The 27,433-nt window shown below is 43.0% G+C and overlaps 1 protein-coding gene across 3 annotated transcripts in view; it reads right to left on the bottom strand.

Moving 5' to 3' along the window:
- Positions 1–27,433, bottom strand: part of LOC135197901 (dual oxidase 2-like) — a 1,007,375-nt gene that overhangs the window by 73,976 nt on the left and 905,966 nt on the right. For all 3 annotated transcript variants that reach the window (XM_064225123.1, XM_064225124.1, XM_064225125.1), the window contains 4 exons: positions 21,580–21,710; positions 21,013–21,216; positions 10,485–10,589; positions 839–1,026 (listed from right to left, as the gene is read on the bottom strand). In XM_064225123.1, the coding sequence (XP_064081193.1) occupies positions 839–1,026; positions 10,485–10,589; positions 21,013–21,216; positions 21,580–21,710 (628 nt within the window). The remainder of the gene's footprint in view (positions 1–838; positions 1,027–10,484; positions 10,590–21,012; positions 21,217–21,579; positions 21,711–27,433) is intronic.

The following is a 27,433-nucleotide window of genomic DNA, read 5'->3' as shown; positions in this document are numbered from 1 at the left end:
CATAAATTAGGGTGTTCCACCACTGGCTTCGGCAGCTTTATTTTACTCTTATGAATATACTTTTTTCTAATACAAGTAATAAAGAATGCCGCCAAAAATTAGGTGCATACTATAGCTAAGTCATATCTTAGTCAGATGCACAGAAAAAAAGTTATTCCGGAAAAACACCGGGACAAAGACTCTGAATCTCATAGTAAATTTACTGGAAATCTAACATACTGTAAATAAATACATGAACGCATTCATAACACATCTGAATCATTAAAGATAAAAAGCAAAAGCTACCTTGTTCTTCTTTCTACCAGCATATGAAAAAATGCAAAAAAATAGTATCCACACAGTTTTGCAATGAGATTCAAGTAGAAAACATTTGTTTCCTTTCCTATAATAATAGAATTGTAGACTATGTTCATTTAGCATAAAAACAGGTGATTCTTACATCAACAATTATGCAACATGTTTTGTAACCCTTTCATACTCACTTTTCAATAAACAGTAACCTTTCCATGATCTTACGTTGCAATGTTCACTAATGAATACACTTTGCAAGCCTATCTGTTGGAATTAACTATGTAGTTAAAAAATATTTACAGGCCATAAATAACAGGTGCCAATTTCTTTAGTACTACAGTAGTTTACTTTCCATGAGAGAACTTAGAGTATAGACTGTAAAGTATGCGTAAAATGTGGATTGCTAATGGCTTTTTATTATGGTGATACCTTCTAAAATGATATACTAAATCTAAAATGATACAGTGCAAAACACTTTACTTTAAGAACAAGCTGAAAATTCAATGTCTAACCTTTAAATGTTTACGATTAGTAAAAAAAAACTCACCAGATCATAATGATTTGAAACCTGATGCACCATTCTCATGAAAAGTGCTGAATGTCTGATTAAAACTTCAACGTTTGTGAAGTCTACAGTCCTGAGCAGCTCTCCTTTCATACTCAAAACCTCTATTCTCTTCAAGTCTGAGTCAAATTTCACTATCACATCTCGACTTTCCATGTAACTTATTCTTTCTGAAATAGAAAAAAAATTTCCATGTCACAAAGTTCTTCTCAGAAAATATAATCTACTGATTGGGCACCTTACAAAAACCATTTCAGAAGTCAGTTGGAACAGTATATGGGAAAAAATACCAAGTTGAAACTTCAAGAAAAAGGTAAGATCTCTAACAAAACTCTTTGGAAATGTTATGATATGCCCTCTTATGGAACTCACTATATTGTCCATTACCTTAGCTACAATTTCTGTAGAATAAAATGCTAAAAAAGGGGAGAATAATTGAGTGACTAGATATTACAGATATTCATGCTAAAGCTACTAATGCCAAAATGACCTTATTTCTCAACATAATACTATCTCTAAAGGAAAAATTTGGGAAATAAAAATCTCACAAACCCCACATACAATTCATTCATATCTACAGCGTCTCTTTTACTTTAAAAACGAAACTAGTATTTATAAAATTCCTGCTTGTTTAGATCACAGCCCACTCCTGGGATCCACAAACTGATTCATGATAATTCTTTTCTGAGTATGAATGACTAAAAATTACATCATGGGCCCAAATTCATGACTCATATGCAAACTTCATTCTTAACCATGGTACAGGAAAGTACCAGCTATGATACAAATTCCTGTTTACTGTAATGTAAAGTTTAATGTGAATGGAATATTAATGAGTATTTAAGGTAATGAAAAATTTTCACACTTGAAGAATATCAGGACTAAAATCCAGAAATGAAGTTTAAGAGTTCCCCTGCTACCATCAACTCTCCTTTGAGAAGGATTCTGTCAGAAACATTAGGAAAAACATTTGTAGCACTGACCGGGGTCAGGACAACCTCTTTCAAATTTCTCAAGATATACACAGCTTAAAAGATATATAAAGTACATAAATTTTATGTTGGAACTCATGGCTTCCATGCACTAATAAAACATTTCAGCACAAGGGTCATATCTTCTCGCCCAGTTGACAGACAGACAGCATAAACTTGGGCACTTTCAAGAAAGCAAATGGGCCAAAAAGCATCATATATACATACATGCAACTGCCACACCATAAAATTGTGCATGACATAACACTGAGGGAATACAAGAGTTTCCTAATAAAAAAAATACCCAAAATCGAAAGCCATACAAAAATTTAAGCCATAGCATTAAGGAAGATATTTGGAAACTAGAATACTATGCAGTTTCTTAGTTCCAATGGGAAAACAGGTTTTTTTGACCCAAGCAAAGAGAATCAGCAGCTAGTCACAGAATGAAAAACAGTGAAGATAGCTACCATAATAAAAACAGAAATAGTACATTGTTCAAACTAAAATTCCATTAAGCATCAACTCATTAAACTGGAGGACCTTCAGCCAGTAAAATTTGGGGGCACCTAAGCAGCTACTGGGAGTGTTTTTTGTCAGTATAATAATTTTAGGGGTACCTAACTGGATTTCCTGGACAGACCTCCGACCTAAATTTTGTTTTGTCTCTTTCGTCTATTAGTATATGTTTCCCCACGACGGTTGACTGATAACTTTCTCCACGACGGTTGACTGATAATGTTTTAAAATAGCAACTCTTGCAGACTGTATTTCTAAGAGCATCAACTACAGATCATCAGGTCTAATAGTCCTTTGCAGTACTTAAGGCCATCTTCAACCCTTTAATATATTATATCTGTTGGCTCACATTTCTAACACCAAAACAAATTAGCATAGAATTACATACATGATTTCTGACTTCCTTAACAGTATATTAACTTTGAGGGTCGGTAGCTTCCTAAAGATGTCAACATAAGGAAAAACTACAGTACATACATATTTATAAAATCACAATTTTTGAAAGTAAATTGTATTTTTCCTAACTTTACATACCTGAGGTCCTTTAAGTAAGGTATTACTTCAGCGCCAGCTGGAACTGTCGTAAGAGTCTATAACAAGGTAGTTAGGCAGTAACTGCTTGTCTGATAGTCGGGAGTCCCGCCCGACTGTAAACATTCCACTTTGCTTTAGGGCCATGAACAGATTGAGGGGTGGCATGAGATGGGCCTATATGTAAAGGACCTCAGGTTTATATAGTTAGGAAAAATACAATTTACTTTAAAAAATTGTGATTTGTTCCTACACGTTATACAAACCATCGGTCCTTTACATAAGGAAGACTCACTGATTGGTGGGAGGAATCTGAGTCTTGTGAACAGACTGATGTTTGTCAACCATGGTTCCCTCCCTGGTTGTAAGAGCAAGGGGGGGGGGGGGATCCTTGCCTCTGTCCAAATGATCGGAGTGAGACCACTGCAAGACCATTGGGAAGACCTCTGGGCCAATTCTTAAGAGGGAGGCATGCGTACCTCTTATGAATAGCAAGCAAGAACTTATTGTTGTACGTAAGAGGCCAAATATATAGCATTGGGTTTGTTTCTTACTGCTATCCACTTCCCCCCTTGTTAAGGAAGGGATGGATACCTGCTTCTATCCCTAATTAAAGAGATAAAATAGAGCTCAGTCACATAGCTTACCTGCATCATCGCCCTCTTCAACATGTGACGACCAACACTCTCTGCCTGCAGGAAGAGAGAAGAAAGGAAGAAGGAAGAGAAGCCAGTCACACTCTCATTCGCTCTCCATTCATACGGTTACCACAAGGACGAGATGCAACCTTGTCCCATTAGAGGAGCTGGGTAAGCTACACAACTTGTTGAGCAGCCACCATGGGTCCCAAAAAGTGTCCAAGGACCTGTGGGCAATATCCCGAAGGTAGAAGGAGGTGAAGGTGGTCTGGTTGGACCACACCCCTACCTTAAGCACCTGTGCAACTGACAAGTTTTTGTGGAATGCAAGGGTAGGACCAATACCTCTAACTTCGTGGGCTCTTGGGTGAAAGGTCCGGTGTTGAAACTCATTTCGGAATCGTAAGTATTCCTGATCACCTCACAAAGCCAGAAAGAAATAGTGTTCTTGGACACTTCTTTCTTGGTTACCCTGGTGCTGACGGAGAGGCATCGACACTCAGGCCTGAGATGGCGAGTTCTCTTAAGATAGTGCTGTAGCACTCTAATAAGACAAAGTAGCATCTCTTCCACATCGTTATCAGTGAAGTCCTCTAGGGAGGGGATCATGAAGGACTCAAACCTATCGTCGGGGACCAAGGGGTTCCGAGTCTTTGCTACGAAATCCAGGATGAAATCGAGCGTAACCGATCCCCATCCCCTCGAGTGTTTAACATTAGAGAGACCATTAAGTTCCCCTACTTTCTTCACCGATGCCAGGGCCAGCAGAAAGACGGTCTTGAGGGTCAGATCCCTGTCTGACGACCCCAGGAGAGGTTCCTAGGGTCTAAGAGTTAAACTACTTAAGACTAGAGTCACGTCCCACTCAGGGGGCCTGAGTTCTCTGAGTGGGCAAGACCTCTCGAAGCTCCTCATAAGAAGGGATATTTCCATGGAAGAGGAAATATCCACCCCTTGCAGCTTAAGGACTAACGCCAAAGCAGCTCTATATCCTTTAATTGCAGAGACAGAGAGGAGCTTCTCTTGGTGAAGAAAGCCTAGGAAATCCGCTACCTGCTGAAGAGTGGCTCTTAGTGGAGAGAGACCACATCTACGACACCAACCACAGAAGACGGACCACTTTCCCTGGTATACTGCTGCAAAAGACTGTCTGAGGTATCCTGCCATCTCTGTTGCTGCTCGGCGAGAAAAGCCTCTAGCTTGCAAGAGATGCTGGATAACCGCCAGCCGTGAAGACAAGGAAAGTAATGCCTGGTGATGCCGTTCCACACGCGGTTGACACAGCAGGTTGTGCCATGGGGGAATCTCCCACGGTGCCTCCGAGAGAAGAGCTAGCAGGTCCGGATACCAAACAGCCTGAACCCATTTGGGGGCCACCAGAATCATCCGAAGGTTGCTGGTGACCACCTTGCGAATCAGACAATGGGGGAAAGGCGTACACTTCGAGGTTGTCCCACGGGTGTTGGAACCCGTTCTCTGCAGCTGCCCATGGGTCCAGCATGACAGAGAAGAGAACCGGGAGTTTTCTGTTGTGCTGGGTGGTGAACAGATCCATCACTGGATGCCCCCACAGGTCGAACAGCCTTTCCGTCACGTCTGGGTGTAGAGACCATTCTGTCCCAATCACCTGATTTTGCTGGCTGAGCTTGTCTGCCACTACATTTCTCTTGCCTGGAATATACCTGGCTGACAGCTCTACCGAGTGAGCCACTGCCCACTCGTGCACCTGCACCGTCAACTGATGCAATGGGAGAGACACTAGGGCCCCGTTTGTTGAGGTACGCCACTACCGTGGTGTTGTCACTCATTAACACCACTGAGTGTCCCATCAACCATTCCTGGAATTCTTGGAGCGCGAGAAATGCTGCCTTAAGTTCCAGGACTTTGATGTGAAGGTGCTTGTTGTGTCGATTCCACACACCTGAAACCAGAAACTCCTCCAGGTGTGCACCCCAACCCTCGGTCAATGCATCTGAGAACAGAAGCATCTCCTATTAAGAGGTTCCTGTCGTCCAGCCACCAGGCTAAATCCTCCCTTACTTCCTCCATGAGAGGAACCAGGAAGGATTGCAGATCCCGTGACTATGACCAACACTCCTCCAGTCTCCATTGCAGAGACCGCAGGTGAAGTTTCCCGTGAGGGATTAGCTTCTCTGACGACGACAGGTGACCGATCGCGACCTGCCAAAGCTGAGCTGGCTGTTCCTGTCGTGACAGAAACCGATGAGCTGCCTCCCTGAAACTTGTGCTGCTACCATATCGATCAGCATGCCCAGGTACTTTATCCTCTGCTTGGGCTTGAGATCCGAGTTATCGAAATTTATTGCGATCCCTACATCGAGACAAAAGTCGAGAAGGCAATCTCCCTGTCCTGCAGCAACTGCGAGCGAGAGCTCACTAGGACTAACCAATCGTTGAGATACCTCAAACGACGTATCCCGACCGAATGGGCACAAGCCGACACCAAAGTAAACACTCGCATGAACACCTGAGGAGCGGTTGAGAGTCTGAGGCTAAGTGCCCTGAATTGGAACACCGTCCCATTGAGGATAAAGCGAAGGTACTTCCTGGATTACTGATGAATGGGTATTTGAAAATACGCATCCTTCAGATCCCTCGAAAGCATAAAATCGTTCTCCCTGATAAAATCGAGCACGGAGCATGCCATTTCCATCGTAGACTTCTCCACCAGGAAAAGTCGGCTGTAGAATCCTGGTGACAGTTCTCGCACAATTTCTACAACTCCCATGCTCAGTATCATCTGCACTTCTTCCTTGAGTGCTACGTCCCTGGCAGAACCGGGAATGTATGTTTGATAATGGACCGGGTGGGAAGTGACTCGAAGAGGAGAAGATATCCCTCCTGAAGGACATCTACTACCCAGGTCTCGGCTCCGTAGCACTGCCATGTTGCCCAGTGGCTCACCAGGCAACCCCCCCCTTTCGGCAGCAGTCGAGGAGGAATGCCGTCCCTAGCGTTTCCCCTTCTTCCCCTTTTGCTTAGCCCCCTTCCCACGAGAGGAGGAGGGCTGAGAGGGGGGCTGACGCTCACCTCTCGAAGCGAAAGAGGAAGGCTGGGTCTTTCCAAGTGCGCCCTTCGACGGTACTGAAGTCTTAGGGGCAAAGGAAGAGCTAGCTAAACTTCGAGGCTTAGCCGCAGTTGAACGAGACTGCCCAGAAGTCTTTGTAACTGCCTATTATACCAAATGGTCGCTGTCTTCAGCTCTCTGTTTCTCCACTGCAGCATCCACTATCTCTCTAGGGAAGAAGTTCCTCGTTGGACGAGTGGTTTTCGCGCTCGGCTGCCAATCCGGCAGTCCGAAGTTCAATTTCCCACTGCCAACGTGGCATCAGAGGAATTTATTACTGGTGATAGAAATTAATTTCTCGATATAATGTGGTTCGGATCCCACAATAAGCTGTAGGTCCCGTTGCTAGGTGACCAACTGGTTCCTAGCCACGTAAAAATATCTAATCCTTTGGGCCAGCCCTTGGAGAGCTGTTAATCAGCTCAGTGATCTGGTAAAACTAAGATATACTTAACTTTTTTTCTCTAGGGAAGAGAGAGGAGGTACCCAGCAAAGCTCCATTCCTGAGACCCATTGCCAACTAGTGAACAGACACCCTGGTTACCCTATTCTGGACAGCGTCCCTCCTCCTCAGCACCAGGTTGACCCAGGTAGGAGATAGCCCTACCACCAGACTGACAGTCTCCCGAAGGCTGAGTCTTCCCAAGGAGCTATAGGTTCCGAAGATGCTGCGACCCTGCATACTGTGAGGGACCACAGATCCAGCCAGGAGACGGCCTGGAAGGCTGCCATAGCGGTAGACTCCAGGGTCATTGCCCCCCTTGCTGCATCAACCAGAGGTTCTCCAACAGCAGGTGCTGCAGAGGCAAGCCTGGAGTTAGTCAAGCCAACTCCAGGTCAACCTGTTTGGTCGGCAAGGGGTCAGACAAAGGCATGTAAAAGCGCCACTGATGAGGCAGAGGAGGGGGAAGCAACTTGTCTGACATGCCAGACCTAAGTGAAGCTTCTTGTCCTGAGACAAGAGCCTTGACCTGGTCCAGCACACCATCAGCCAAGGAAGACTGAGGAAGCCCTACCGACGCTCTAGGTTCCTTTTTTGGACCCCAGAACGACTCTAACGTCGATGGACAGTCAGAGGGGGCAACCATCGATCCTTACCCGAGGTCATTGTGCTGACGGATCAGCACGATGACCTCTGCAAAAGACCTCTGTATCTAGGGGGTGACTGCATCCTGAGGCGACGAACCATCAGGTCCATCCAGGCCGAGTCCCTCCCGAGACATTTACTTCGGAAGGAAGAACCTCGTCAGCCACCCATGATCTCCTCTAACCACTTGAGCATATGACTTCTCAGATCCTAAGACCGATCTGGGCACATAGCTTTCATGGCTGGACTGAGAGAAGTGCACTCCTCATGGTACCCCCTGAGTCGCCTTGCTCCTCCTGGTGTATCCCGAGGAGGTTGAAGGGACAGGTGAGGTAGATCTGACACTCCTGCTCTGTCTACCAGCATAACTGGTGGACGGAGAGGGCTGCAGGCGATCACCAACCCGCGGTGATGACCGGTCTGCAAGCGTCAATCTCTCCCATCAGGGGAACCGTTACCAGCTGCCCGGACTGTCTGATCATGCTGGTGTGATCGATGGTCGGGTCACGGTCCCAGAAGCAGCCGAAGCTACTCACGGGGACCAGGGGGGCCTCCTCCCAGTCTCACCTCGTGCACGGTCAGATGGGACTGTCACATCAACCCTGGGTACCGGACGATCGTTGCGAGAACAATCACTGGTTAGGCGAGAGTCACCTGGGGGACTCTTACCATCCTTCTGCCCCGTGCTAGAGTTCTGGCAGTGAGCGTGCTCAGCAGCCTCGACTCTGGTTGCACGTCACCAGCAGGTGACCGTACACTTGGAGACGCTTGCTGGTGAGCACATGAGGCAGTTCTTGCTCCAGAGGTGGAACCTCTACAATCGGGAGCAGAGGTACCAGCAGCAGCTAGTACCTCTACAGCCCCCACCTTTCTCTTCCCTGAGGAAGAAGAGGCGGTTCCCGTTCCCGAAGGAACAGGAAGACCAACAGAAGGCCCACCTGTCTCACCGGGATGATGAGACAGGCCCTTAGAAGTCTCTGAGTGAGACTTCGGGGTGGGGGTGGCGCGAGACCACCTTCTTCTTCGGCTGGGGAGCCTTGGGAGAGTGAAGGAGGCAGCAGAAGAGGACGATGAAGACAAAGAGGACGACAACGACACCATCCTCTTCTTCTTGGACTTCCTCTTCGCCAACATCCTCAGGACAGCAGGTCTCCCACCCAGGACGGGACTGCAGCGGCTGCCGAAGTAGCGGGATTCCAGCGCGACCTGGGAAGGAGGACCTGATGGAGCTGCAGCAATTCCATGGGCAGGGACAGGGGCGGCAGGTACGGCGACGGCGACAGGAGGGAGGTCTAGGGCCGAGCTCTTGGGGCACTAAAAGTCTGGAGGGTCAAGGACAGCATAACCTGGAGGAGGAAGTGGGAAGTAATCCACCTTTGACGTATGCGGCACTGGTGTCTGAACCACAGCAGTGGATGTTACCGAGGTAATGTGCTGGGTATATACCAGGTGTGGTGGTGCCGCATACCCAGGTGTTGAGAGCATTGTTGTCATCCTTGCCTCAGCCCCTTATGTTACTGGGACTGCTGTGAGGTGGTGAAGCAGTCCCTTTATCGTATGAGTGCCAGTTAGATTCAGCGTTTGCCACACCTGCTGCACATCCCCACCCACGGAGGCAGACAAACCTGGAGAAGAAGCAAAAGTCGGGTTAATGGGGGTAGTTCCTGTTCACCCAGAGGGGGAAGGATCCCCCACTGAGCGGACAAAGTTCCTGAGTACAACTCCAGGTCAGCATGCCTCCCTCTGCACTCGGCAGATCGAGTGAAGAGGCGGAGAAAGACGTCCGCTGAAGGGGAAAGAGCGAGGCGGGGGAGTTTACGTGGAGGAAGGAAAGATGACGACGTATCGGTCACCAAAGGAGTTGAGGGAGAGCTTTCCAACAATGCCTTGGTAGACTTACGTGGCTTCTTCCTTCCCTCATAACTCTCCCACTGCTCCTCCGACCAAGAGATACAAGTATCACAGGTCTTTGATCTATTCCATTCCCACCCTCGTGCGTGAGGGTCCACGTCATCGTGCCGCATAATTGCAGCACAGATGGGGGGCGAGTAGGCTTATCTGATTCATGGGTTTGCATCATATTACAAACACACAAATAACCAAATAATTGCAATTATACTTCAAGAGAAAAACAAAAGAAAGAAATTAGCGATCTCACAACAGAAGCGAGCAGAGAGAGAATGTCTGCACACGACGGCAGTCGAAAGCAAAGTGGAATGTTTACATCCAGTCGGGCAAGACTCCCGACTATCAGACAAGCAGTTACTGCCTAACTACCTTGTTATAGAATCTTACGACTGAATTCCTGCTGGCGCTGAAAGTAATTCCTCATGTAAAGGACCGATGGTATGTATAATGTGTAGGAACAAATGAAGAATTTTCCAAATACTAACGTGTTATATTACCAAAAGCTGAGGGGGGTCAATTGCATGTCAAAAACTTAACTACTAAAAAATAAAGCATTGCAGCATGACACTTAAAAATTACTAAACATAGCAAACCCTAAGTGCAGTTAATATAAACTGCAAATTACCTTCTATAGAAATGTAACACATGGGAACATTAAAATTGAGCCAAAATCAACTAAAAGTTTGCCTATTGTTGCCAACAGGAATCAAACCTTTCATTATTAACAAAGGATATTTGTAATTTCTCACTGCAGAGAACATTCACACACGTCAAGTCACTCATTTAAAGGACAATTTAGTTACAAAGTCACTGCACCACAACATAGCATCGAAAGTACTATCCAACATATTCTCAAAATACAACTTCACTATAGAAATGACCTTACCTTTAGCTTTGTGCGACAATTCATCAAACGAAACCCTTTCACTATCCTTCACAGCTTTAATGCTTTTCATCCTCTTGGCCTTGATGATCACATAGGCTCTCAAACCTGCAATTACATTTTTTATTTGATTCCCAAGAATGTGGAATGAAATAATACATGTCACTTACACTGCTGTGCTGTATTTTGCCAGCTATTCAGTACCAAGCCTTCTATGCTTTCATATCAACTGGATGACAATATCAACTGGATCTACACTTGTAAAAAAAATTGTTACCCTAATATCAGCAATGAACACCCTTCAAAATGCTATGAGCTGCTATATTCCGTAATGTTCTTGATTATACATAGTATTCACCAAAACCTTTCTACCTTACATAAGTTTTTGGTCACAAAACAATCGTCAATAATAAAATGTAAAAAATTAAAATATGTTTAGGTTTACTTTGTTCTTCAAGGAGCCACATTTCTACTAAACTTATGACATCTGTATCCTATAAAGATTCTTTTGTAACAAAAAGCAGAACACACTTCAACTAATGAGCAGCCAAGCAAAGGCAAAGGATTTTTGGTTTAACAATTGCTTTTATGTAGCTATGCAATATGAATACATTAAATTTTTTTTATTATCTATCACAACCTGACTGAATCTACACAGCAGTACCATGTAGCGTAGTATGGTACTGCCTGCAGTGAGCCTTAATGAGCAATCTAGCCATTCATTTCAGTGGTCGAGTCATGTACAAAGTATTGCATCAGTTGCCTTAATGTTTCAGACAATAGGCATATGGAAGTATTCAGTAAGCAGTACCTGGCAAATATTCGCCTGGCCACGAAGGCGCATGACGTGCTATGGTGACAAACTAAGTTTCTGTTGACTGGTTACTGGTTGCCATAGGCCTAGAGCAAGATCCTTTGCTTGCACAAAGCTGGCTTAGTGTAAAACAAATAACAGAGTCACTCACTAATGTACATATGGCCGATGAGCTAAATAATAATGTTTAAAGGAAATTAAAATTATATCGTTCTTTCGTATGTTTCTTTTTTAAGAATTGTGGTATTAATTTTTTCAGTCTAAAGAGGGTTTTATTTTAGTACTCAGAATTGTAGGTCTATATGTTTTGCATATAGTGCAGCGTTAAAACAAAACTTATATTTTGTTTATTTACCATAATAAAAAAAATGTATAATAAATGTTTGGCTTGGCATAATGATCCTTGCCTGGTCTGTGAAAGGCAGAAAATTCTATAACATGCGGTATGATTTGTTTAAAGTAGTTGGGTGGTATTCGATTTTTATAACCAATAATGCGTTCTTTTACAGCCTTTATGCAGATATATAACTGATCTTTTCTGTGTTGAATGGCATACTCGAATTGACCTAATTCTGAAACTGTATGGCTTAATTAGTCACTCCTTGTGAGAAAAATGTTTAGGCTTGATTCGTGCTACGCTCTCACTCCAGTTCCGGTCCGTTCCAATAATGTTACATGAATTTCAATGGACACATTCAAACTGGCACTCACGGTCTGCTCTCGCTCTGGTCACGGTTCCCTCAAAAGATATTTTGAGTGGAGCAAGAGTCCAGCTAGAAGGGACTGAGCTCCAGTGTGAACACAGTTGCAATGGTCCTGCAACTCCTGTTCCACTAGTCTAGATTCAGCCTTCATAATTATGAGCAAGTAGTTTTACCTTTTGTCCCACGAAAACATGAATAATCAAAAGAAAACACCACAATGGGATCATGAAATTGATCCTTCACACTTCCTATCTTGCAACATAGGATGAGCACAATCTCCTTTTTCCACTGCTTTCTTTCTTCATTGTCATCATCAAGTGCAATGGCGATTATTTCCAAATTGGCTTGAGAAAAGTCACACACCTTCCGTAGCTGGTGGTGAGACTTCCACTGGTGTTGAGGGAGAGGATATGCTGGGATCAAGAGCGGAGCAAGGGCAGAACGGATGTCTGAACCATCAAGGACCGTAAGCAGAGCGAGAGCGGGATGCGACCAGACGTATTGCGCAGATCAAGCCTTATACTCTTCATAATGAAGTAAAACAGAAAAACAAAAATAATGTATTTCCATATATTACTAAGGCATATTTGTAATGGGTGGTAGGTAATATTGATATTGAGCAAGAGATTGAAACATAACAATAAAAATTTTCATTTAGTAGAAAAATAGTAACTAAAGTTTAAAAAATGCTTTAGAATATATTTAAGGAACAACAACCTTCAAAGATAAGTCAATACGTTCTTAAAACAAAATTAAAGAAGAGCAACAGTAAATTGCATTTGAACCATATTTATAATTAGTAAAAGTGCATTTTCTTGCACTAATTATAAATATCAGAATGCTGTTTGCATTCTGATATTTAGTTTAACTCCCCAAAGCTCCGATAACACCGGTCACACTCATTCTAAGCCTATGTGACTCGCATTAAAGCATACACTTACATATATATATATATATATATTATATATATATATATATATATATATATATATATATATATATATATATATATATAAACAATATTTCCAATTTCCTTCTGTAGTATATCTGAATTTTCATACGTATTTGTAAAGTTTTTTTTAATTTCCCTTTGATGTTTTTGATGGAATTAAAAAGAAAATTGGCAGATGTAAGACTTAGAAGTTATTGTGCATCCAGATGCCCAACTGTACATTTGACGTTATGCCTGGTGTAATCTGGGGTATCTTGTTCGGTGGTCGTATCTGGTGTGGTATTATTTAGTAATACCATGTCGTCTTGGTTTAAGCTTCTCCGTATGCTAGTAGGGAGTAGTAAGGCCTCTTGAGTGGTACTCAAAGAGGGCCTCTTTTCTAGGATGAGGATGGCTTCCAGCAAACGTAGTCTTCTTGGGTCTGGGGCATTGCCGATGATGGTGGCGCTGTTGATAATTGTGACAGTTGAGGGCATTATTCTTGATAGCCCCCTCTTGTACGTGACATGAAATCCTCTTTGCGAGCTGCATAGTAATCATGCAAATATATGTTCTGGGACATCCATGGATAGGCATTGATATTGTTATACTACACTGGAACGCTTCATGGGGTCTTCTGCCAGGGGTGAGGGGTTGTTTTGGATTATCAAGTCCCGAGTTCTTTTATTCTGGTAATATACAACAAGCTCTATGCTTTTTCTTTCCTCGGTGGGAGTGACATATTCCATCACGATCTTCTTAATAGCGTTCTCCTTCACCCGATACTTCGAGTGCATAAAGGCCTTGTAGTATAAGGTGATGGTGTCTTTTTCTTCTTCAGGCACATCTTCATTTTTATGCCATTTCTCAAGAGCTTTCTTGATCTCATTGTTAATGAGCTTATTAGAGTACCTGTTATTTACGAGCACTTGAGAAGCAGTGCAGTGTGCTGAATTTTACAATAGAATTCAGCACCGACGACTGGCTCCCCTTTCTTGATGTAGTCCTCTCGAAGACAGAAGACGACCTAATGACTTCTGTCTTCACAAAGAAAATTAATTTAGGAATGTACACTCGACAAGAAAACTGAAGATACAGTTTTCATTAGCTTTCGTTCATCCAATTTCCCATTTGTTTTTACTGAAAAGACATAATATCGCTAAATTTACTCTAGAATATGAAAATATATTGCAAATTATATCGTATAAGTTAAAACTGCAAAACAAAACCGTCCAGATACTTAAAAACACGATATATGTCCGAAGTAATTGGAATTTCTCAGATGGATTCGTTCATAGAGATCTGGTAGATAGAATGTGAATTTCTGATTTTAGTACTATGTATCACGACGACAATATTTACTCGTTTTGCTTCATGAACGGGGATATATTGCATCATCGTAAGTGGTGAATGCAATTATTTTAGTTTCTACAAACTTATGTTTGTATTCCAAAGCGATTAAAGTTAGTTGACGTCAATGGCACTCAATGTTGCGACGGCTAAGGTGGGTTGAACAAATCTAGTTGCATCCGCAAGAGCGTTTTCTATGATGTGAGGAGGAGCCCTAGAACTTAGAGCGGGAAAGCGCAAGTCACTGGATACTGGCTAACGTAACGGATTTCACACTTTGATTACTTTGACGTTGACATGGATCGAATGCTAGTTGCTGTTTACAAAGCTACTGTCTTTAAACATAAATCTTAATCAAGGTTAAAGTAGCATGTCAGCTCAAAGATTTTCTGGCTATATGCTCCCATTACAAAGCAGTTCGTAGTAACCTACAGCCCCATACACGACTGCATTTCTTTGCCGCGAGGCTGAAAGATCTCCCACGATATAAAACTTTAATTGCCTGTGCAATACATATTGAGTTATTTGTGGTAATAAGTATTTTTACTTAACACACAGCTTTTTTCGTGAATGATTTGTGGATGAAACCCGATTTTCAAAAGTAAAGACTATCAAGAGAGCAAGAATGACCGCACCCTGTGTCTAAAATTTTCCCTGTCTTTTTATAATCTTTGAATGCTACCTACGGCAACTGTCGAATGTAATCAAGATTAGGGTATGAATTTCTTAAAGAATTAACTTGATTATCATGATCCTTCAAATTTTATCTAGCATAGTGCAGCACGATCTTGGCAGTCATATCATATCGCGCAAGCATAGGCCTATCGATAGAGATACTTAATTCATTATATTTTCTTCTGCCTTTCCCCGTCACAAGTCCGCCACCAGTACTATAATTCTCTCTCTCTCTCTCTCTCTCTCTCTCTCTCTCTCTCTCTCTCCACTTCTAAAACATACTTTAAAAATATTTATATTACCACTCAATCTCCGAAAGAAAATATAATGAAATTAAGTAGTTATAAATAGGCCTAAGCTTTCACATGAACAGATTTTGCTCCTCTCTCTCTCTCTCTCTCTCTCTCTCTCTCTCTCTCTCTCTCTCTCTCTCTCTCTCTCTCTCTCTCTCCACTTTTAAAACACATTTGAAAAAATATTATCACTCAATCTCTCAAAGTAAATATAATGAATTAAGTATTCCCAAAAGATAGGCCTATGCTCTCTCTCTCTCTCTCTCTCTCTCTCTCTCTCTCTCTCTCTCTCTCTCTCTCTCTATCGTCATAATATTTTATTCTTTATTGTATTGTTCCTCACGATTTCCACAAGTACTGCCCAAATTTTAAAACCTTTTCTCTCATTGTTAAGATCCGTCTTCAATCATTACTAATAAATAAGGTTTCACAGTAGGTTTTATAAAAGGATGATCGATATTCTACCCTGAACTGACGTTACCAAACCAATATTAACGAATAATATAGAGCCTGTTTCTCCATTCAAGTATAAATGATAACAGGATCTCAACAGAATCTTTATGGTGCAAAGTTGATGGAAATCTAGAAAGCAACAAACGCTATGATTTTGAAGCTCCGCCCCCTTTCAAGAGTTGCCAGGTGTGGCATTAGTGAACAATATATGTCCGAAGATTTTAAAAAACTGTATCTTAACTTTCCTTGCCGAGTGTACCTTAATGGTGAAAACGAGTGCCCTGCAAGATTCAAGAGCACCACAGTCAGGGCTTACGTATGACGGACCCTGTCCCACTGCTCTACCAAGGCAGGACATGCATCAAGAATGAGACAGAACATCCCAAGTACTGCTCGTAAGCAACGGGTACTCTAATAAGCTCATTAACAATGAGATCAAGAAAGCTCTTGAGAAATGGTATAAAAATGAAGATGTACCTGAAGAAGAAAATGACACCAGCACCTTATACTACAAGGCCTTTATATACTCAAAAGTACAGGGAGGAGAAGAACGGCATTAAGATTGTAATGGAAAATATCATCTCCCACCAAGGAAAGAAAAAGCATGGAGCTTGTTGTATATTGCAAGAATAAAAGAACTCTGGACTTGGATAACGTAAAACAACCCTTCAACCCTGGCAGGAAACCCCCTGAAGCGTTTCAGAGTAGTATAAATACCAATATTAATGCCCTATCTGAGGATGTCCCGGAACATATATTGGCAAGACTTCTATGCGGCTCACAAAGAGGATTTCATGTTATATACAAGAGGGCACTATCAAGAACCATGCCCTCACCTTTCACAATTATACTCCATCCTGTGACAGCATTATCAACAGCACCACCATCATTGGCAAGGCCCCAGATCCAAGAAGACTACGCTTACTGGAAACCATCTTCATCCAAGGCCCTCTTTGAATACCACTCAAGAGACCTTCTTACTCCCTACTAGCATACGGAGAAGCTTAAATCAAGACGACATGGTATCACTAAATAATACCACACCAGATACAACCACCGAACAAGACACCCCAGACCAAGAAACACCAGACTACACCAGGCATAACGTCATTCAACAGCAACGGGCCAATGACAAGTCAGCAAGTAGTGACGTCATGCAACCGCCTGCTCCAACCAGCCAGAATCCTGCAAGGAGAGGTGCCCTTCCCTTATGATGGTCTGAGCAACTACTGCAGCGTCTGCATAGGACCCACCTCTGATCTTGAGGCATCTGCCAACAGGGGATCAGCAGTTGAGCCAGTTAGCCAATCAGAATTTCCCAATAAGGACCCCATGCTGTACAACAGACTATATACACCATAAGACTCCTGTAAGAACTTCAGTCCCACAACACCTGCCCAGCGATGTCCTTCTGGGTTTAACGACGAAACGTTGCAAGAAGAGAGGTGTGAGAGAGAGAGAGAGAGCAGATGTCCTTGAGCAAGAGGACTCCAGAATGGGTGATTTAGTATCTCTTGTCGTTTAGGCTTAAGATCCAATTTGTACTGCATTTTGTACAATATATTTAATTTGACAAATACCATGTTTTTGACATGAATCCCCCATTTGGCATTTTAATAGCCAACTTGCGTACAGAAGAAAAGTCAGTAATAAGAAGAATAGAGAAAATTCTATACAAAATAAATGCAGCTGCAATAGCCATTATCAATAATAATAATAATAATAATAATAATAATAATAATAATAATAATAATAATAATAATAATAATAATAATAATAATAATAATAATAAGAAACCAAACCAGCAACCTCCTTGGAAAAGGCGCCTGAAAAAGCAAATCATGGTGATGAGATCTGACTTGAGTAAACTGAAAGAAATGGCAGAAAAAAGGCTAAGAAGCAAGAAAACGAGGGAGGAACTCAATGAGAAATACAAAGTACAAGAGAGGGGACTTATCAACACAATAGATGTAAAACAGAGGCTTAAGGCCAAAGCACATAAGATCAACACTACATGGACAGGAATAAGGGATACCAACAGAACAAACTATTCGGCACCAACCAGAAAAGACTATACAGCCAACTAAGAGGGGAAGACAACCGCCAAGAAATTCCTGAAGCCGAGCCAAGTAAGAGACTCTGGGAAAACATATGGAGCAATCCGGTATCACACAACAAACATGCAACATGGCTCCAGGAAGTCAAGGAAGAAGAAACAGGGAGAATAAAACAAAGATTCACAGAGATCACGACAGACACAGTCAGACACCAACTAAAGAAAATGCCAAACTGGAGGCTCAAAATCTTCAAGACCCTACACCCACAAATAGCAGAACAACTCCAGCATTGTATCTCAAATCACCATGCACCCAAATGGATGACCACAGGAGGAACATCCTTAGTACAAAAAGACAAGAGTAAGGGAAATATAGCCAGTAACTACAGGCCTATCACCTGCCTACCAATAATATGGAAGTTACTAACAGGTATCATCAGTGAAAGGCTATGGAGACAAACACCATCCCCCATCAACAGAAAGGCTGCAGAAGGAAGTGTAGGGGCACAAAAGACCAGCTCCTGATAGACAAAATGGTAATGAAGAACAGTAGGAGAAGGAAAACCAACCTAAGCATGGCATGGGTAGACTATAAGAAAGCCTTCGACATGATACCACACACATGGCTAATAGAATGCCTGAAAATATATGGGGCAGAGGAAAACACCATCAGCTTCCTCAAAAATACAATGCGCAACTGGAACACAATACTTACAAGCTCTGGAATAAGACTAGCAGAGGTTAATATCAGGAGAGGGATCTTCCAGGGCGACTCACTGTCCCCACTACTCTTCGTAGTAGCCATGATTCCCATGACAAAAGTACTACAGAAGATGGATGCCGGGTACCAACTCAAGAAAAGAGGCAACAGAATCAACCATCTGATGTTCATGGACGACATCAAGCTGTATGGTAGGAGCATCAAGGAAATAGATACCCTAATCCAGACTGTAAGAATTGTATCTGGGGACATCAGGATGGAGTTTGGAATAGAAAAATGGCGCCTTAGTCATCATACAAAAGGCAAAGTAACGAGAACTGAAGGGATAAAGCTACCAGATGGGAGCAACATCAAACACATAGATGAGACACGATACAAATACCTGGGATAAAGGAAGGAGGGGATATAAAACACCAAGAGATGAAGGACACAATCAGGAAAGAATATATGCAGAGACTCAAGGCGATACTCAAGTCAAAACTCAACGCCGGAAATTTGATAAAAGCCATGAACACATGGGCAGTGCCAGTAATCAGAATAGTGGAATGGACGAAGGCAGAACTCCGCAGCATAGATCAGAAAACCAGGAAACATATGACAATACACAAAGCACTACACCCAAGAGCAAATACGGACAGACTATACATAACACGAAAGGAAGGAGGGAGAGGACTACTAAGTATAGAGGACTGCGTCAACATCGAGAACAGAGCACTGGGGCAATATCTGAAAACCAGTGAAGACGAGTGGCTAAAGAGTGCATGGGAAGAAGGATAATAAAAGTAGACAAAGGACCCAGAAATATACAGAGACAGGAGAATGACAAACAGAACAGAGGACTGACACAACAAACCAATGCACGGACAATACATGAGACAGACTAAAGAACTAGCCAGCGATGACACATGGCAATGGCTACAGAGGGGAGAGCTAAAGAAGGAAACTGAAGGAATGATAACAGCAGCACAAGATCAGGCCCTAAGAACCAGATATGTTCAAAGAACGATAGACGGAAATAACATCTTCTCCATATGTAGGAAGTGCAATACGAAAAATGAAACCATGAACCACATAGCAAGCGAATGCCAGGCACTTGCACAGAACCAGTACAAAAAGAGGCATGATTCAGTGGTCAAAAACCTCCACTGGAGCCTGTGCAAGAAACATCAGCTACCTTGCAGTAATAAGTGGTACGAGCACCAACCTGAGGGAGTGATAGAAAACGATCAGGCAAAGATCCTCTGGGACTATGGTATCAGAACAGATAGGGTGATACGTGTCAGACCAGATGTGACGTTGATTGACAAAGTCAAGAAGAAAGTATCACTCATTGATGTCGCAATACCATGGGACACCAGAGTTGAAGAGAAAGAGAGGGAAAAAATGGATAAGTATCAAGATTTGAAAATAGAAATAAGAAGGATATGGGATATGCCAGTGGAAATTGTACCCATAATCATAGGAGCACTAGGCACGATCCCAAGATCCCTGAAAAGGAATCTAGAAAACTAGAGGCTGAAGTAGCTCCAGGACTCATGCAGAAGAATGTGATCCTAGAAACGGCACACATAGTAAGAAAAGTGATGGCTCCTAAGGAGGGCCAGTATGCAACCCGGAACCCCACACTATAAATACCACCCAGTCGAATTGGAGGACTGCGATAGCAGATAATAATAATAATAATAATAATAATAATAATAATAATAATAATAACAACGACAACAACATTAAAGGTAGTATGTAATAAGAAGATAATAATAAAAGTAAAAAAAAATGTAAAAATAATGATAATAATAAAGTATAGTGCTATGAGCTGGACCAAGACCTTTCAATATGGCTGCCCTAGGTCATACGCTCGGCAGGAAGATCGCCACTCCAGTGAGTGACGCTCTAAGGTAAAATAGCAGCTTATACATGTTGACATGGTTGGCATGATTGTTCATATCTCAGCATAATGAAATATTTCACAATGATTCACGCAAAATACTAAAAAATCTGGACAAAACAAGGTTTTTTGCTTCAATTTTATTTTTTACTTGTGATAATTGATTCCAATTTTCATATAATAAACAAAATTTCTCAAACTAACTATCATATGTACAAAGAAAAGAAAAATGTTCTGAACGATATATTTGGTCGTTGACCAAACATCCACCCTGTATATAAATGAGTTACCAGATGCCACAGATTCCTTGTTTTACAATCTTTGATGGTTTTTACCGGTATCCAGCTAGCACTAGAAGATTATCCAGTTGTTAAGACCAACGTTTGTTCCGTGTATGAACAAATATTTGGTAGTGTAACTTTACCACGGGTGAGTTACTTTCTGTATTTCACTTCTGAGCCTTTGGTCTAACTCTCTTGCAACTTAGTTGTGCAAGTTTCAAATTTCATTACTACAATTTATGTATTTCAGGAATGGAACAAACCTGCCCTATGAGAGTTAGTAAACTTAACTTAGTGGTCTGAAAGAAACAAAATGTTCAAGTAATACCGAGTAACTCAGCATAAATACAGCATAAAATTCATCATACCTGCACACACCAGGATAACCAAACCAAAAGATAACACAAAGGATACTTCAGAGCCACTGAAATAATCATACGTGTCCACTTCAGTGCACGTTTCAGTGTTTTCGTCCCATAATTGTTGGAGATATTTACATGTTGTTGAACTACCATTAATCAATGTGCAGTTGACTGTTACATTCAGTGCTCTTTGGCAATTTTCACCAATATCTGTAAAAAGACAAAGATGGTCTAACTAATTATCAAAAAACTAGAAATTGAATTTGGTCAACTTTCCAGCATACCTGTTGCATTTAGTCTTTACATGTCGATAACTAAACAGAGCATTAGCGCATTCAGCATAACCTTCATTTGCAAATTATAGAACCTACGCAAGAGCCAAACACTTTTGAAGTGATCTAAAATTTGAACCTAATAAGGAGTATTCCAGGTATGTATTAACAAAAAAACTGTCAATAGAATACATATCACAAAAGTACACTTCTAAACATTTTCAATTCTCATAGTGTGGGGTACATCTTGCTAGTCTTTATTCTACAAAAACACTATACATGAGAGATGTGCGGCCCTTACCATTGTCCGGATGAACAGCTGTAAATGGATCTTCCTGAATGTCTTCTCCAGCAACTAGGTTTGTGATTGACAGAATAATATCAATTATTTTTACCTGACGAATTCTAGATCGTTCTTCATCAGTAAAAGCACTGAAAATGAATGATGTTAAAAAAATGAATCTGTATTCTCAAATATATGTGGAGCACATGTTTGAAACTCCATGACACAAGAAAAAGCTATATAATTTCAAAATATATATTTTTAAGCGGTAGGGTAAACCAAGTCAGGATCTTATGGTACTCACATTCCATGCATAGTTTTATGTAAAATAAAAATTACAGGAAAGACTGTACTCAAGAGGCCCTTCTCTTCCTTAATTCTTTTTAACAACTGGGTACCTATACATCTAATGATTTCATCTAAGTAAACCTGGCATTTGCTCTCATGTAACAGTGACTGTATCTACAGTACCCTTTATTAAAGATAGTCATAGTTCCAGACTTTGCTTCAGGTCATGGTTACACAACATATTAAATGATTGTAGATCTGCATTAAGTTTATGGATATATCATGGTTTCAATTCGTAATTATTTAACAATAAACTACAAGTTAAGTGGAACTGGTAACACAAACTTTTGTTTTTGGAACTTCATGATTTAAAAAATGTTCTTAAGTATACACTTTTACAGTCACATAAGTATGACAAATTTTCTAAAACAATTTGTATTTTTCATAGCTACAAACCTGAGGTCTTAACAATAGGATAATTTTCTAGAGCCTGGCTGGATCCGGTTAAACAATAGGAGATTGAAAAGCTAGGAATCTGTGAGATCTGCCAATGCGTGCATATATCAGGTGAAAACTGGTCAAAGAACGTGCACCCAGGATATCACGTTTAGTCTTTCCCAACCCAGGATGTCATGAGATGACAGAGGGGCGGCTAGAGGTGGGCAGTAAAATGTTAAGAACTCAGGTTTGTAGCTATGAAAAATACAAATTTTCTTAGAAAATTTGTCATTTGTTCATATGCAAACAAACTTTTGGTCTTAACAATAGGACAGACTACTACTTGGTGGGAGGTACAGGAATCCTAAACCGGCTGAGGGCCTACCCACCAGTCCAACTCTAAAAGAAATATCTACAGGAAAGGGACTAATGCCCGTGAGAAGCTAGATAAACTGATATCCAACAACTCAGCCAACTGGGTTACATACAAGGAAATATGAGAAGATTCATTGCAGTAGGGAACTAAAGAGAAATTCTGACTGTTCGATAACAAACCAATGTATCAGGATTCGTTATCACTCCTCACTCCCTCTTGCTTGAGAGTGGAGTATGTGCTACTGAATAGAGGGTTTGACTATTTGAACACAAAGCAAACAAACTACCAGTATGACTACCTTACTCACTTGTACAAGACCAGTCCAGCAAATGACGTGTCTATTCTTCAATCCACCCGTAGGAAGAAGGAAAGGAACGAGAGAAAGAAAGAGACGAGCCAACTCACTCATTCTCTCTTCCACACAATCATCTTAGGTAAGATACAAATGTGCCCAGTTAAGGGCAACGATGAGTTACACGATCTGTTGGGCAGCCACCTTAGGACCCAAGGAAAAAGTGTCCATAGATCTGTGGGCAACATCCTCAAGATAAAAAGAGGTGAACGTGGACTGGCGTAACCAAGTACCAGCGCTCAGAACTCTATGAGCAGCCAAATTCTTCTTGAAAGCCAGAGAGGGACCAATACCCCTGATGTCATGTGCTCTAGCCTGCACAGACTCGGTGGCGGAATCATCTAGAGTCAAATATGCCTGTCTGATAGCTTTGTGTAACCATAAATAGATTGTAATCTTGGACATCTTTCTTAGAACGACCCGTGCTAACAAAATGCCTATGGCAACATGGCCTGAGATGTCGTGACCTCTTAAGATAACAACGCAGAGCCCCGACAGGGCACAACAAGAGCTCTTGAGAATCACCACCCAGAGATGGAATGGAAAAGGAGGTGAACCTATCATCCTGCACTGAGGGATTCTGGGTCTTGGCCACAAATTCCAGAACAAATTCGAAGGGCACTGACTCCCAACCCCTGGTGTATTTCACATCATAGCTCAGGCCATGAAGCTCCCCCACTCTTTTCGAAGAAATCATGGCCAAGAGGAAAATCGTTTTGAGTGTCAAGTTCCTGTCTGATGAATGACGTAAAGGCTCATAAAGAGCTTTAATGAAACTTCTCAGGACCAAGGATACATCCCACGGAGGCTTAAGCTCCCTCGGAGAATACGACTGCTCAGACCCTTTAAACACAGTAAGGAGCGTTCCCAGGATGAGGAGATGTCAACACATCTAAGACATACCACTAAACTCAGGGCCTCCCTGTAGCGTCTAATAGCGGAAACGGACAAGCCTTTCATCCCTGAGGAAGACCAAAAAGTCTTCTATGCACTGAAAAGAGGTTTTGAGTGGAAAAAAAACCCGTTTACAACACCAATCACAGTAGATTGCCCATTTACATTGGTAAACGGCAGAGATAGATTTCCTGAGATTGCTGGACATATTATGTCCTGCTGTCTTCTGAGAAAAGCCTCTTGCTCAGAGGAGATACTCGAGAGCCTCCAACCGTGAAGAGACAGGGATGCCACGGGGGAATCTCCCTCGGCACCTCCGACAATTACGGAAGCAGATCTGAAAACTATTACACTTGTGGCCACAGAGGAGCTACCAATGTCATCCTAAGGTTGTGCAAGCTCATCATCCTGTTCAGTACTTGGCGGATCAAACAAAACCTCCAGGTTGTCCCAGGGATGTTGAAATGCATCCTCTGCTAACGCCAGAGGATCCAGAACCACCGAACAGAAAACTTCTAGTTTCCTGTTGAACCAGGTCGCAAAGAGGTCCAGCATAGGTCTCCCACAAACCTGGAAAAGCCTGTCTGCCACGACTTGAAGGGATCACTCCATGCCTAGGACCTGATCCTGACGACTGAGCTTGTCCACGACCACATTCATTTTTCCTGGGATATACCTGGCTGAGAGCACCACTGAATTGTTGACCTCCCACTAGTGAATCGCGACTGTCAAAGCATGAAGTTGATGCGAAACCAGTCCCCCCCAGCTTGTTCACATAAGCGACCACAGTGGAGTTGTCCGACATGAAAACTGCAAAATGTCCCTCTACTTTTTCCTGAAGTTCCTTCAGACCCAGAAAGGCTGCCTTTAACTCCAACACGTTGATATGTTACCATTTGTCCTACAAACTCCAAATGCCCGAAGTAATGAGGCCACCTAAATAAGCACCCTAACCTGTGAGGGAGGCGTCTGAAAACAGAAGGAAGTCCGACGGCAGAGAACGCAGAGGAACACCCTCCAAGAGATTCTGATCGTCCTACCACCAATGAAGATCTTCTCTCACTTCTAGGGACAGAGGAACCCTTATCAGAGGTGAGTCCCCCACCAGAGTCCAGAAGTCCCTTAGTCTCCATTGCAGAGACCGAAGATGAAGTCGCCCATGAGGGACCAGCATCTCCAGAGAAGATAAAATTCCCAGAAGAACCTGATCCGGCTGTGACAGGAAGTCGCACACCACTACCCGCAACTTCTCCAACCTCTGATCCGACGGAAAAATCCTCAACGCTGCTGTATCAATGACCATGCCCAGATAGAGAATTCTTTGACTGGGTACAAGATTAGATTTCTCTAGGTTCACCAAGATGCTGAGTTCCAGGCAAAACCAAAGCAGGCAAACTGTCCTACAGCAGCTTCTCTCTGGATCTCGCTAAGACCAACCAGTCATCGAGGTACCTCAGCAGAAGGATCCAATGAGCATGAGCCCAAGTCGAGATGAGAGAGAAGACCCTTGTGAACACCTGAGGGGACATGGTCAATCTGAAGCACAGGTCTTTGAACTGGAAGGCCTTGTCTCTGAGAGAGAAGCGAAGGGATTTGGAAGTACGTGTCCCTTAGATCTATCGACAGCATAAAGTCGTTTTCCCTCACTGCTGCCAACACCGATCGTGGGGTCTCCATCTTGAACCTCATCTTTCTGATGAAATGATTCGAGGTGGATAGGTCGATCACAGGCCTCCAACCCCGATGCCTTTGGCACCAAGATGTGACTGTAAAACCCTGGAGATGGATGCACCACTTCCTCAATCACATCCTTGTCCGGCATTTTCTGCACTTCCTCCTGGAGAGCTAAGAACTTCGGAGAATCAGGGGAATACACTTGCCTGAGCAGAGGTCTGTCCGAGAAGGGGGTGGGGGGGAGAGAAGTTGAACGGTAGTAGATACCCCACCCGAAGGATATCTACTACCCACTTCTCTGCCACTTGGCCCACTGGCCCCAGGTACTCCCCCCACCCGTGGCAAAGGAGAGGGAGAGGTGCCCAACGTATCGACAATTCTCTTTACTTCTACCCCAGGAGCCCCTCCTTGACCTGTAAGAGTGGGGACGAAAGGGATGTTGGTCATCCAACTTGGCTGAGACGACGAATGAGAGAGCCCAGCCGAAGCCGAACTTTTATACGGCTTACGATCTCTGCATTTGTTGCTGAACAGGAGGAGGAGGAGGAGGAGGAAGAGGGGAACATCTCTGAGAATGAGACTCCAACTTGGAGACAGCCTGGTGCACCAACCTGTCCTTCGTGTCAGCTTGGCGCCGTCTATCATGTCCTCCAGCTCAGTCCGAGGAAACAGCAGCTGAGAATCCAACAGATCCCCATTCCTGAGCACCAACAAGGACTCCAGGATCAACAGATCTTGTCATTCTGGACAATGCTGCATCTCTTCTGATCAGAAGAAGATTAGCCCACAAATTGACACTAAGATGGGCGAGATATGAAAACGCAATGCCCCCAGACTGTAACAAACTGGCAAGAGAAGATGCAATCACTAACCCTTCTGCAGACCTGTCAGATGCAATCTTGGCAATGGCTGTTGACCACAAGTCTAACCATGACACCGTCTGGAACATGGAGGCTGCAGTAGACGCCAAATGAGATCAACAACCTCGGTAAAGGAAGAAAAAAAACTCTTTTGTGTGTCACCTTCCTCCTGCTCTGGTAATGGAGACCGACGATGAGAGGAAGATGCAGGCTTATCCAACACACCTTCTTCATGCAAACCAACTGCAGACCCAGCAGTCAGAGAACCTGAAATGCTAGACAACACAGACACCAGAGACCTGTCCAGACTGGAGCCATGCCCCAAATCCTGCGATGAACCAATCATAACACTAGGAACACTACTATGAACACTCGCAATAGATGACTCCCATACGTGTCCACATACGTGTCCGTGCAGAGCAGACACACGTACGTGTGACGGAGAAGCATCTCGACCTCTTGATGCAGAACAAGAATCCCTCGGAGTCAAACCACGATCAGCATCATCGGGAGGGGAAGGCGAACACCCTGGCTCCACCACTTCTGCATTCACAACCTTCGATCTTTTCACAGGCACCTTAAGATCCTTACGACGATGAATAGGCACTGGAGCAGAAGCAGCAGACAAATCACCAACATGCGCTCATAAGTGTGAGGCCACAACACGCTCGTGTCCCGAAGAAGAGGATGATGCAGCAACAGCATATTGCACAGGGAAAGGAGATGAAACACTAACACCCTAAGGAACACTGATGTGCCACTCTTCACTCGTTGACGAAGAAATAACAAAGTCCTTAACCCTCCAACACTTGACACATTGCCGTGGTGGAGATGGAGGTGATGGAGGGGAGGAAGACAGCACTCCTTCCTTACACACCCTCTTGGCAGGAGAGGGGGGGAGGCGACGCAACATGTCTGCTCACAGCTTTCCCAGCAGAGAAGGCAGCAAACCTATCCTCCATAACAGAGTCCATCTCTTAAGAATCACCT

This window comes from Macrobrachium nipponense, chromosome 21 (assembly GCF_015104395.2).
Source record: "Macrobrachium nipponense isolate FS-2020 chromosome 21, ASM1510439v2, whole genome shotgun sequence".
In the NCBI taxonomy this organism is placed as follows: domain Eukaryota; kingdom Metazoa; phylum Arthropoda; class Malacostraca; order Decapoda; family Palaemonidae; genus Macrobrachium; species Macrobrachium nipponense.
This window is presented reverse-complemented; position numbering and strand designations above follow the sequence as displayed.